At 44.8% G+C, this 13600-nt stretch overlaps 1 protein-coding gene across 20 annotated transcripts in view; it reads right to left on the bottom strand.

Annotated features, from left to right (window-relative positions):
• Positions 1 to 13600, bottom strand: part of Abhd6 (abhydrolase domain containing 6, acylglycerol lipase) — a 48931-nt gene that overhangs the window by 12566 nt on the left and 22765 nt on the right. For 12 of the 20 annotated variants that reach the window (XM_087181577.1, XM_087181578.1, XM_087181579.1 and 9 more), the window contains 5 exons: positions 6120 to 6276; positions 4569 to 4622; positions 4371 to 4484; positions 3088 to 3220; positions 2265 to 2422 (listed from right to left, as the gene is read on the bottom strand). In XM_087181577.1, the coding sequence (XP_087037703.1) occupies positions 2265 to 2422; positions 3088 to 3220; positions 4371 to 4484; positions 4569 to 4622; positions 6120 to 6276 (616 nt within the window). Of the gene's footprint in view, positions 1 to 2264; positions 2423 to 3087; positions 3221 to 4370; positions 4485 to 4568; positions 4623 to 6119; positions 6277 to 11082; positions 11234 to 13600 lie in introns of all 20 variants that reach the window. The other 8 variants (XM_087181586.1, XM_087181591.1, XM_087181588.1 and 5 more) reach the window with 2 other exon arrangements.

Genomic DNA, 13600 nt, shown 5'->3' with positions numbered 1-13600 from the left:
TGGAGCTGCCATTTATTTTCTCTCAGTGTTTTCCTATGCTGACTACTCAAAACTTGAGTCTTTTGAAACACTGGTCACGTGATTCTGGAAGAGATCAGAATTTCAGGGATAGAACATACCACAGAATCAAATTCTGAGTGCTTCCTCAAAGACAAGCCATGCTTAGTAACAGGCACGTCTACAATGCCTGAAGAGAACTCCTTCTCCCAACTCCTGGGAAGACCCACCCCACCATGAAGCAGGCAGGGTCTGATCCCTACAACAGAGGGAAAGAATTTGGTGTCAGGAGGCCTCAGCCATGGACTCTGGTTCCTCGGTCCTATCTTAGTCAATGTCCTCCTTGCTGGGACACTGTACCTGACACCCACAGCTCAAAGGAAGAAAGGTTTATTTTGGCTTGTGGTCACAGTCCATGGTTGGTCAGCCTCAGGACAAAAAACACACGGCTGTGGGGTAAGGTGGAAGAAAACTGTTCATGTCACGGTGGCCAGGAAGCAGAGAGTAAAGGGAGGAGCCAGGAAGGACACACACCCTTCCAGGTCGTGCCCACGGTGACCTGCCTCTTCTCTACCAGTCCCTACCTCCTAACGCCAAGTAAGCTATATTGCTCCATGGATCAGTCACCTTCCAAAAGCCCCACCTGTGAGCACATGGGGCCTTTGGGGGACATTCTCCACCTAAACCGTAATAATCCTCCACAACTCCTCCCTAAATGACCTTATTCAGTCCATCTTCCTCTGCCAGCAGCTCCCACTTTACAGCTTCAGGCCAGACTTCCCTCAGCGCCACTTAGAAACCCAACAACCTACTCCACGCCCTCACTTAACATATCCCAAATGAAGCCCTTGCATATCCTTGAAACCTGCCCACCTCTCCTTCCCCTACTCAGAGAAGGCTACCTTTATCTACTCGGTTACTCGAGAACTGCAAGCCACTTGTGGCTCCTCACCTGCCTCAGCCCCTACTTCATCTCCCAGCGAGTCCAGTCCATTCTTCCTCCTGACACATCTTAGCTCTCCCACCTCCACTGCTACTACAGTAGTCCACGCCACCACTGTCTCCACGCCACCACAGCCCCTGGACCTCTCTGCTTCTATTTGTGCTTCCCTGCAGTCCTGCAGAGGGTCTCCTTTGTCCTTAGACAAACACTGGGCTCCTTCCCATAACCTACAAGGCCCTATAGGACTAGGCCAGCGTTCTCAGATGGGACTTGGGAGACTGAGGTCACACTATGTTCATCACAATACCCAGGGTCACTTGCCTTTTCACCTAGGGTCCCTCAAAAGCATACTGTTGTTCAGGGCCTGCATCGTGTGGATGACGCCAGCTCTTCAATGGCTGATGGAATGAGTGCTTGCACAGATATTAAGAAATACAGCCCCATAAGTAAAAGCCCTTGGGGTTCCTTGATTTTCATGGTGTAAAGGGCTTCTAAGCACTGCCTCTCACTTTGGTACTAGGGGTCGAACCCAGGGCTGTGACAGTTAGCAACATCCTCAGCACCTTTTTCTCCTGAAACAGGATCTAAGTTGCCAGGCTGGGCTTGAACTAGCAGTCCTCCTGGCTTAGCCTCCTAGAGTGCTGAGGTTATAGGCATGTACCACCATGCCCAGCTAAGACTTTTAAACTGACAAGCGATTTAGCCCGTCTCTCTTTCCAACTTCCTATCAACCCATTCTCTCCCTCACCCTTCAGGCTTACAACACCTGGCCTCCTTCCACTGTCTCGAACTTCTATACATTTTTTCACCTGTGCACATACTACTCCCTCGGACAGGCTTATCAAAGCTGCCCCTGGCTCCCTGTTTTCAATCACTGTCATCTTCATTTCCTCTCAAAAATTCATTTCCATTTGTAATTTTTTGTTTACTTGCTAATTGTCTGCACTAGACTGATCTGCCCAGGGACCTTCTCTGTCCTTCATATTTACAACTACGTCCAGCAAAGCCTGATGTATCACAGGTACCCTACAGGTATTTGTGAAATGAATAAATGGAAGAGGCCAGGAGTGGTGGCTCATGCCTGTGATCCCAGCACTTGGGAAGCTGGGGCAGGAGGATCACTGTGGGTTTGAGGCCAGCCTGGGCTACACAGTGAGTTTAAGGCCAGCCCAAACTACACGGCAAGACCCGGTCTCAAAAAATAAATACAAATAAATGGAAGAGGGCAAGACAGGGTTGATGGCAGGTGCAGGAGGGAAGGTGTGAGGGGCTGGGGCCCAGGCACCCAGCAGGGGACGAGTTTGTGGCTGCTGGGATCACTTACCTGCTGGGGCACCTTGAAGCGGACGTACGAGCAGAGCTGGAGCATTTCACTCATCTCTTCTGGGGTAGATGGGATCAAGGGAATCCTCTGAATGGCTTCTTGTTCCTGCAGCTCTTTGAGGCACTGTACAAACTGATTGTCAGTTGAATACTGCAGGCCTGTGGGATTCAAACCATAGCAGTTTGACAGTACGTCGATCTTTGTAACAACCCTCATGTTACGTAGGGAACTTCCAGTAACAGCCCCAAACTAATGCATTTTAGGTTTCTTTCACCCGATTTCTTTTTAATTGGTAGTTCTCTCTTTGCTCAAAGTCAAAACCACACTTAGAGAAACAAAACAATATCCTTCAAGATATGTACTTTCATGCTGGTTACTCACACTGTGGCCTGTGGACTAGGAGCATTGGGAGCCCATAAGAATCCCGCCTCAGCCTCACAGGGGAGGCTTTCATATGGTTATTGTGAAAATTAAACCCATATAAAGACCTTAACTCTTGACAGCTCAATGCCTGTTGAACGTTAACACTAACATTATATCACAAAATACTTATGTGCTTCAAAGCACTATGCACATTTTAACCACCCGCCTCAAATTCTTTGTGGAGCAGGGCCGGTTCCACATTTTAAGTCAGTCTGGTAATGATTCTGAGTATACAACTACTGTTTGGTTAGAGGCATCACTAAAACATCACATACTTCTAAAGTTCACATCAAAAGAGGACTTTAGGAGACGGTCACAGCAGGCACTGGCCACCTGTCTTCAGAGGTTCACACCCCTGTGTTCTTGTCACTCTCAGGGGTGGTCTGGCCTCCTCACTCACCAGCGGGGCACACCAGACTCAGGCTGGAGACATCCGACGGGTAGTAGGCAGCATACACTCCAGCCACGTTGCCACCCATGGAGGTGCCCACCAAATGAAAGGGTTTTTTGTTCAGCTTAAGGCATTCTACAAACTAGGAAGGGAAATGAAAAGGAGCGTGGTTATCAGTGAGACAATGGCAATGGAGAGTGAGCACCTGGTAGAGAGCCCTGTCGAGTTGGGTTGGCTATGGACAACGGGAAATGCTGTGGACAGAGAGCCCGAGACTCTGCCGGACCCGTTACTGAAACAAGGCTCTGGTAAGCACGTACTTCCCTTTACTTGGCACAAGTGGCTGAGGCGACCTTCCAAGTTTAAAACCAGTAAAGAGTCCCCCGACCCACAGGTCAGGAAGGTGCAGGTAACTACTGTCTGCTTTAGGGCTGTATGTTCTCTGATGGGACCACTCACTTCTGCCATTGCGCCGCAAGACAACGCCTAGGGGAATGACTGGGTCTGTGTTCCAACAAAACAGTTTACAGAAATAGCGGGAGGCCAAAAGGCCCAAGGGCCATAGTTAGGTGACTCCTGCCCTCATCTACAGCCCGTCCTGTCCAACACCCATCCATTCATCTATCCATCATCTAAAAAAGTTTTATCTCCCTGTTATGTACAAGGAATGAGGGTCACGTGCTGAGGATACAGCAAAAGGCCAAAGAAATAAGGTTCCTGACTTCACTAAGATATATGAGTCAGTGGAAATGGCAGACATTATTAAATAAATATCCTCATCTGGGAACAATACCTAATGTTAACTTGAAATGTAAGAGCTGCTGAATTCTGAAATGGCTCCTGCACTCCCATGACCTTGAAAGCCCAGGTAGAGAGCTGGAGACAGATGCTAAACTATGACAAAATGCAAAGCACACCCTCCCTAACCAGAAAGAAGTGGGACTGCTGTCACCGTACAGCTGGTAAGAGAAAAACAGACCTCCAAAGAGGGAATAGTCTTGAGGAATTCTGAACTCCCTTTTCAAGGAGCCAAGAAAATGCCTAGATTGTTTCTTCACAAGCAAGTGCAGGAGGCTTAGGAGCACAGTCCGTATACACTCGGGCCCTCTACAGCTGGTGTCGGATGGCGTCGGGCTGCCATGTAACGTGGGGGCGCTTGTAGGCAGAATGTGTGGCAGGCTGGTCACGAGTCAGGGTGGAATGCTCCTGCCTGCCCACCAGCCTTGGACATGCAATAATGGGCAAGACCCATCATTGTAGGGAGGGAAACTATGGAGGATCTTCCTGCTTACCTGATGGATCCTCTTGACCTGTCCATCTATGGACAGGTCATCCAGGGAGGAACGGGTGGTGCCCTCGTGTCCCGGCATGTCTACACAGACCAAGTGCAGGTTCTTTGGAAGGAACTGAGGATACACATACCCAGACAGTCAGTATTTGGTATGCAAAAGCTATCTGCCCACTTTTCTGGCAAGGGTGCCCCCACTTACCAAGTGACCTGGAAAGCCATCCCTGGGGTTGAATGGTTCTGGGCCTCCCAGTATCTACACAATTAATGTGCATAAGCATTGCCAGTAGCCTCATGGAGTGCAGAGACCCCCAAAGACTAAAACACAGATGAAAAGGGCCTCAGCAGATGGCTGGAAATGGGGCACAAAACTTAGGGAAGCAGGCTTACTTCTCTTGCTCTTTGTTCTTTTTTTCCTCTGGTTCTTTTTTAACACTGCTTGGCAGATACTAGCTCTTTTTCCTCCCCCTCCCTCTTCCATAAGACAGCTGGCTTCAAACTAGAAGGGATGGTTCTATTTTCTCAGAGCCCTGGCCAGCTTCAGAGCCAACAAGAAAAATGCTTTCCCCAAAACCATGTCTTGTTTTGTTTTGTTTTGTTTTTTGAGACAGGGTCTCACTGTATAGTTCAGGCTGGCCTTGAACTCTTAGCCTTAGCCTCCCAAGTGCTGGGATCACAGGTGTGCGCCACCATGCCTGGCCTCACCAAAACTATGCCTGATCACCCTATGCTGGTTTCAGCTTTTCTTTCTTTTTCTAGTTCTTGAGGTGATTATTATCCTAAACCACCTTTTACCATTTAGAGATCACCACTTTTAATTCGGAAACTGAAAAACATGAGTAGTAACAAACAAATATCCAATCACAGAGAAGGTGAGATGGGAACAGAAAGTGAGGGGTTTGTGAAGGCATGAAGATGGATGTCCTCACAGTGGCATGTGGAAATAAGGACACAAGTAACTGGAGCATGTGTGTGTTTTCCTTTGGGTGTAGAAAATACTCGGGAACCCTCAGGTGTGGCCAAGGATACCCCTTCCAAAACTTCTGCCGGCCCCAATCTTCACTGGCTGGTCATCCTTAAGTACGGCAAGCAAACCAGGCCAAAAGTAACTTGGACAGTTATTCCAGAAAGCTGTCAGATCAAGACTGTTTCTCTAAATGGCTAAGAAAACAGACTCCGGTGTGGTGGGACATGCCTACAACCCAAGCACTATGGGAGGCTGAGGCAGAAGAATGGCAAGTTTGAGGCCAGCCCGGGCAACTTGGTGACTTAGGGAGACCCTCCTTCAAAATAGAAAGTGGTTGAAAAAGGGCTAGAGGCGGAGCTCAGTGTGAAGGCTCTGGTTCAATCTCTAGCACATGGCAGGGGACATAGGGCGGGGGTGAGCAGAAGTACAAGAAAGGGGGAAGCGGAAGGAGTAAAAAGAAGGGTGTGAGGAGGAAGAAGAACCCCGGTGTAGAAAAGAACAAAAGGATTGTGAAAAGCCCAGCTTTGATGACTGTGGCAGTTCTGAGATGAAGCTGCATCAGAAAAGAAACCTCCACTAAAACAAGGTGAAAAGATTTCTAAGGCACAGATTTTACAACTAACATTCAGCTCAGTTTTGTCGGACAAGATCATTTGTATAAACTACTATACTGTGTTAATTTTAAGACTGAACTTGAACTGTGGTTCTGGTTCCCTCTGCTTTCCACTGCTGGGACATCACCCGCACTCAGAAGCCCCGTCCTAAGGGAGGGATTGGGGGCTGCACCTTGACCACGCTGAGCCACATGTCCTTGTGTGCGGAGAAGCCATGGAGCATGAGGATGGACGGCTTGTGTCCTGGCCTGCCCCGGAAGGAGTAACAGAACTGATAGTCTTCGTGGTGCACATAGCGAACCTGCATACCCAGTGTCCTCCGCCAGTACCTGGGCAAAACAAAAGCAGCACACCCTTGATATGCAGGTTTGAGGGCATGGGGCCGCTCTAGATGTCCTACTGAGCAGTGAGTCGAACCCTTTTCCCAGTTCTTGGGCTCGGAGTCCTGCAGGTCTTCACTTTCAGGGAGCATTAAGAAGGCTAAGGAAGTGTTTTGGTATTTTCTTTTGTGGTAGTACTGAGGACTGAACCCAGGGTCTTGGCACTGAGCTACAGCCTCAAGTCTTTTTTTTTTTTAAACAGTCTCGCTAAATTGCGAAATTGCCTGTGTTGGTCTTGAACTTGAGATCTTCCCGCCTCTGCTTCTCAGAATGCTAGGATTATAGGAATGCACCATCACTCCTAGCTGGAGTGTTTTCTTACTGCTCTAAGGGAATCCGTTTTCTTTTTTTTTGCACCGGGGATCAAACTCGGGACCTTGGACTTGTGAGGCAGGCACTGGAACCACTGAGCTAAGTCCCCAGCCCAGGAGTGTTTTCTTAAGTATGTCTCACATGGCAAACTTGTGTCAATATATAATTTTAGATACTCTGAGTGTTAACTTCTCTCTTGAGAACCTTGTGTACCCATCCTCTGGCTTTTATTCCTTATAACATACGGTGGCTGCTTGAGAGCTCAGCTTCTGTTGGTTACATAAGAGCTGGCAGTACTGCAGTTTGGCTCCACATTGATTTCAATGTGAAATTTCTATCAAAACAAACTGAACTCAGCCGGGCATGATGGCACATGCCTGTAATCCCAGCACTCAGGAGGCTGAGACAGGAGGAGTGCTGCAAGTTCAAGGCTAACCTGGGCTACACATTGAGTTCAGGGCCAGCCTGCACCTCAAAGGGAGACCCTGCCTCAAAAAGAAAAAAAAAAAAAAAAAAACAGAACCAAAAAAACAAAACTGAGCTTTGTGCATGAAGAATCTCCTCAAAATGAAAGACATTTCAATCAGAGACTCACTTTGGGATATATTTTACACTAAAGAAGTAGCCAAATCTTGTAAAAGCAGATAACCTAAACCAACTGGTTTTAACCATTTGTGTAAAATAAGGAAAGGAAGTAAGGGTATACATTCATATTTACTTGTATCTCTACACAAAAAATGTGGGAGGACACAAGCCACTAATAAGTATCTGACAGAGGTGGAGAACAGTAAGGGGGCAGAGGGAGAACAGACATGGGAGAGACATTCTGCATTCTTTTTGATACTTTTTCAATTACTTCATTGACATTTCAAAACATTCAAAATAGAATTGGCTAGCTTAAAAGCTCATCAAATGAGGAAGCAAACATTTCAAAATTCTAAATCACACCATCATGATGTGAGTTTGTTTTTTCACTCAGATCTCAGCTTGTTCATTTACTGACTATATGATCTTGAACCTCAATTCCCTCATGGATTATACATAGAAGTGTTGCATTCCATTAAGAATATCAAAGATTAAAAAGACAATCCATATACAATGTTTTGTGCAAATCCAAATAGGTGGTAAATATTCAATAGATAGTAGACACTGCTGCTACATAAAAACAATTCTATCTTTGCAGTATATGATTTGGCAAAATTCAAGGGAAAAAGTGGAGGAAATACTTGCAGCAAATATGACAGCCATACTTGCTATCTTTATCTTTGCTTTTTCCTTCCCCTTCTTTCGTTTTTTTCCATTTAGTTTACTGGTACATTTTAGGTATAAATAGTTACATTCATCACTGGGATCTTGTACCTGTACATGATGCATCTTGGTTTTTATTCGCTCCTCATTCCCCTGCCCTCCCTTCACCCTATCCTCCCTTCCCTATTTACAAAGGCTTTGTTTCCATGTTTTTCCTTTTCTCATATTTTTTTCTTTTCCCTTCTTTCCTTTCCCCTTCCCCTCCCACTTCCCCTATTCCTTTAAACATCTTCCTATTTCACAATATCAATTATACATTTTGATTCTTATTTACACTTTCAGTTTCTCACACCAGAGAAACTGTTTGGTATTTACACATGTGTGTCCTGTTTATTTCACTTAAGAGTATCGCCTCAATGTGCATCCGCCTTCCCCTTCTTTCTTCTTTGTGGTGCTAGCAATCAAACCCACAGCCTTCTGCATGATTGGCAAGCACTCTACCACTAAGCTAAGCCCCTAGCCAAAGACTGATATCTTTAATGTATAAAAAAGTTCACAGGGCTGGGGATGCAGCTCAGTGGGACCGCACCTGCCTGGCAAGCCCAAGGTCCTGAGTTCGAGCCCCAGTACTGGAAAATAAATAAATAAATAAATAAATTAAATTTAAAAGTTCACAAATGGATATGACTTATGCTAAAAATACTGGGAACCATGCAATTTAATACTAGGAAAAATAAATAGAAGAGATATTAATGATGAACAAATATAGGAAACATGAACAAATTAATAATTAAAGATATAATCACATCAAGTATACCCTTTTATGGACTTCCAAATTAGGAAATATTTCTTAAGCCAATATAATGTTTAACCTTTATCTGAAGCAACCTGGTATTAATGATCAAGAGTATTTAAAAACCTCATGAGCTGGGAGCACAGCACTCATCTGTATGTGTGAGGCCCTCAGTTGATCCCTAGCATTTCAGGAAATTAAACCAAAAATTCTCATGCTCTTTGGCCTAGTAATTTTTCTTCTATGAATAATTTGTCCTAAGAATATAAGCAGAAAACTTGAGGAAAAAAATTTTAAGATACCCAGAACAGTGTTATTTAAATTAGAAAAAAACAAATAGTGTACTAAACTTCATGTCCATTAATAGAAAACAAATAACTAAATCACAATATATCTAGACAATGTATTATCTTACTGTTGAAGAGGTTTTCAAAGAATATTCAGTAACATGGAACAATGTTAATGACATGATGTCAAATGAAAAAACAGGACCCAAGTTTTTCATACTATTGATTCCATTTGTACTAAAACATTTTTAAGTGCACACAGAAAGGACGGGTGAAAAGCAGCAGAATGAGGCATTGAAGAAAATGATTCAAGAGGTTATGGGTAATTTGCGTTTTCTTTGTGTTACCTTTTTACCGGCTTCAAATTCTCTACAGCTCTCACAGAGCACACAGTGTGAGGTCACAGAGGAGCTGGAAGGACCTCATGGAAAAGGCGGGAGCTGAGCAGTCACAGGACACCCAAAATATGGCAGCTGGAGACCACAGGGAAGGTGAGCCAGGAGGTAGAAGCAGCGCGGTCAAGGGCCCAGGGGCAGCAGGTCTGAGCTGAACTCAGAGTGAAGGGAGACAGGGCTGGGAAGTCAGGCCAAGTGCCAGGCTGAGGAGCTGAGGACTTCATCGCCAGGCAGGACTGCCTGATAGTTTTCACTTAACTGGTATATCCACTGGAAACCTCTGCCTATGCCTCCGAACCAATGAGATGGGGGCTGTCAATAATCTCAGGTGATCCCCTCAGTGAACAACTGGGAAGAAGACTTGAAGCTATAGGGCCAGCTAAAACACTGCAAAAGAAGACCCATGGCCCAGATGGAAAAAACCAGAATGCAACTTCTCTGGGTTAAACACAGCCTCTAGCTCAGAGTCAGAGATCAGACCTATGGGCAACCTTACCAACAGAAACATAAGAATGAAGGTGAGATGAATGAATGTCTCAGGAGCAAGATCTTTTACAAACAGTACAAAAGTCAAATGCTCTGTTTCAGGACAGAAGTCACTGAGGGCTCTATTGACCTAAACTGAGAAATCCAAAATGGAACTTCTCCAGTGGCCAGAGTCCTTGTTCTACAAGTTCTTCCTCCAGTTAAAGGAAAACTCTGAAGAAAGTACTTACAGACTTTTTAAAAATTATGGTAAAATAAGCACGGTGTAAAATGTACTATCTTAATGTATAATGCAGGGGCCTACATGCAGCTTGCTGGCAGAATTCAGTTCCTTGTGGCTGTAGGACTGAGGTTCCTATGTCCCTGCTGGCTGTCGGTTGAGGACTACTTCCTAAAACCCACCTGCATTCCCCCCATGTGGCCCTCACCTAAGTCAAAGGAGCAGCAGCACCAAGTCCTCCCCATGCTTTGCACATCTCTGCTTTTAAAGGTCATGGTGATTACATGGGGCCCACCAGGTAATCTCCCTGTTTTAAAGTCCACTGTATACAAAGTAACACAATTACTGCAGGCAACATTGCTTCATCTTGGAATGATGTGTCATTAGTCACAGGTCTGGGGATCAGGGAGGGACATCTTTGAGGAGCCAGTTTAGCAATTCTGCCTACCAAAGGTGTCAAAGCTTTTTCCAGATGGGTATCTAGTTAACCCAGTGCACTTTCAGAAATCAAAAGACTAAGTATATGCATCTGTTATTAGATTCTCTAGTTCTGCTGGTCTATTTGTCTTCCTCACTGCCAATTTCACACTGACTTGACTTTTGTAATATTGTAATTAGTCTTAATATCTGGTAATATAAATCATCTTTGTTCTCCTTGGAAATTGTCTTGTGTAATTAGTCCTTTGCTTTTTCTTATAAATTTTAGAATCAGCTTATTAAATTCCATCAAAAGGCTGGGTACAGTGGTGCACACCTGTGATCCCAACTACTCCGGAGGCTGAGGCAGGAGGATTGCAAGTTTGAGTCAGCTTGGGGAACTTAGCAAGACCCTGTTTCAAAAAAAAAATTTTTTTCTTTTGGTACTGGGGATCGAACTTGGGACCTTGTGCTTGCAAGGCAGGTGGCAGAACCACTGAGCTAAATCCTCGGCCTCAAAAATTTTTTTTAAAGTTTTTTTCTTGGTTTCTGAGACAGAATCTTGCTCTTAATAGTCCAGGCTGGCCTTGAACTCACTATGTGTCCCAGGCTGGCTTTGAACTGGTGGCAATCCTCCCGGTGGTAGGGTTACAGGCATGTGCCATCACATCCAATTTTCAAGTAAAAAAACTTAAAAAGATTGGGGATGTGGTTCAGTGGTGATCACTCCTGCATTCAGTCACCAGTGCTGCAAACAAACAGACAAAAAATTCTATAAAAAAGAAACCTGTTGTAATATGCAGATCACTGCAGGGAGGTCTGGCATCTGTATAGCAATGTCTTCCAACTGGCAAATATTATATTCCATTAATTAAGTCTTTTAAAATTTCCCCCATAAATACTTTGTAGTTTTCTGTATAGAGTTTTTGATGTTATTATTTATATTATTATGTGTTCATTTATAATTATTGATGCCATGGTAAATAACACCATTAAACTTTTCATTTTTCATGTTTCATTTGTTGCTGGTATGGAGTATAACCAGTTTTTGGTTACTGATCTTGTATTAATCAACATAGCCAAATTTACTTATTAATTCTAACAAATTATTTATAGGTTCTTTCAGATGGTCTATATACACAATCCTGTCATCTGCAAACAATGCTAATTTTATTTCTTCATTTCTAACTCATATCCCTTTTACTCTCTTAAATTATTTACTACATTATTTTATCCTGATTTCACAACTGAGTTTCTCTGGTAAAACAAAAAATGGAAAATCTCAGTCTTTTCCATCCTATGAACACTCAGTATTTTCCTCACACAATGGAAATCAGAACTCCTGCCCACAGCTGAGGAAACCACTCATCTAAGTGATCACAGCATCCTCCATTGTGCCTCTCTGCTGACTCACAGGGAAGTGTCTGGCACCTCCTACAAGAGCAGCTATGGTGCGCATCACTGTGGGAATGGGCTGGCCATGCTTCAGGGGCAGCCAGACCCAGAGAGAGCTACTCTCGAGACTGGCTGTAGCCTGAGGACCCCTGTGCCCAGCCCCTGAGGAGCTGGGAAGGGCTGGAGGGAGCCAGGAGTGCACGGTGAAGGCTGCACCCAGCCCTTATGCTTTTTCAATGGGGCAGCAGGGGCGAGGTGAGCAGGGCTACCTCTCCTGCCTGCAGCTCCTGTTTGCCAGGCAAGCCCGAAAATTAATGCACCTGATGCACCTAGTTTTGCAGGCTGATCCCATTGGTGGTCAGAAAGCCTTCGGGGTAGGTGTGATTAAGGGAGATAAGTGACTCATGGTAAAGCTGCTCATGCTATGATGAGTACTGTGTAAATGTTACTTGCTGTGAGGTGACCTGGAGGAAAGAGGCTATGCTTTTCCTGAGGTAGAGGGAGCAACTCAGGATTTCTGACAGCTTCTGCAATGGCACCATGGGTGCTACTGCTACAATCATAATCCCCCCATCGCTCCTCAACCTTTTGGCTAAGATCAAGTGTATAATCATAACCCCTCATGTCACAGTGCCATCTGGCATCATCTGAAAGGATTTCTAGGACTTTCATCCTCCTCAACCAGCTGGGTTTTCTTCTTGGCCTGTGCATCTGAGTTCACAAAAACATTGTGTTTATCTTCCAGCTGCCACTCTGAGCTGGGTGATCAGCCTGGGAAGGCTTTAAGATCAGTTGTTGAGCTGGGTATGGTGGAGCATGCCAGTAGACACAAGGCAATGGGATTGCTTGACCCCAGGAGTTGAAGACTAGCCCAGGCAAAAAAAAATAGCCCATCTGAAAAAATATGCAGCGTTATTTATAATATTCAAAAGGCAGAAACAACTCCAAGTATTCAGCAACAACTGAACAAATAAATGAAATGTGGTATAACTATCTTAGTCTGTTTTCTCTTGCTGTAACAAAATACCAGAGACTGGGTGATTTAGAAAAGAGGTTTATTTTGGTTCATGTTTCAGGAGCCTGTAAAGTCCAAAGGGCATGGTGCCAGCCTCTGGTGAGGGGTTTGTGCTGCTTCTCATCATGGCAGAAAGCAGAAGGGCAATGGGCATGTGCAGAAGAGACAGAACCGGAGGAGCTGCCTTGCTCTATAACAACCCACTCTCGCTCAGTAACGCAATCCAGTCCCACTAGAACTGTACTCATCTCTTAACAACTGAATCACCTCTTAAAGCCCTCATAACCTCCCAACACTGTTACTCTGGGAATCAAATGTCATTGTGAGTTACAGAGGGGAAACCATATTCAGACTATAGCACATACAATGGGGTATTATTCGCCACAACAATGACTGAAGTACTGATTTACAGTACAACACAGATCAGATGAACTTTGAAAACATGCTAAGTGCAAGGAGGTAGTCAGGAAGGTCCCACACTGTATGACCCCACTTATATGAAATGTCCATAATCGGCAAAGCCAAAGAGATGAAAAGCAGATTAATGGTCCTTTGGTGTTGGAGGGAGGGAGAAACTGGGCGTGACTGCTCACAGGTATGGGGGCTCCTTGGGGAAAGGGAAAAGTTCTGAATTATATAATGATAATGATTGTTAAGCACTGTGAATATATGAAAACCACTGAATTGTACACTTTAACATAGGGA

This window comes from Heterocephalus glaber, unplaced genomic scaffold (assembly GCF_053883595.1).
Source record: "Heterocephalus glaber isolate CG9 unplaced genomic scaffold, H.glaber_assembly_v1.0 deba00001472, whole genome shotgun sequence".
Classification (NCBI taxonomy): Eukaryota; Metazoa; Chordata; class Mammalia; order Rodentia; family Bathyergidae; genus Heterocephalus; species Heterocephalus glaber.
Note: the sequence above shows the minus strand (reverse complement) of the source record. Positions and strands in the feature narration are given on the sequence as shown.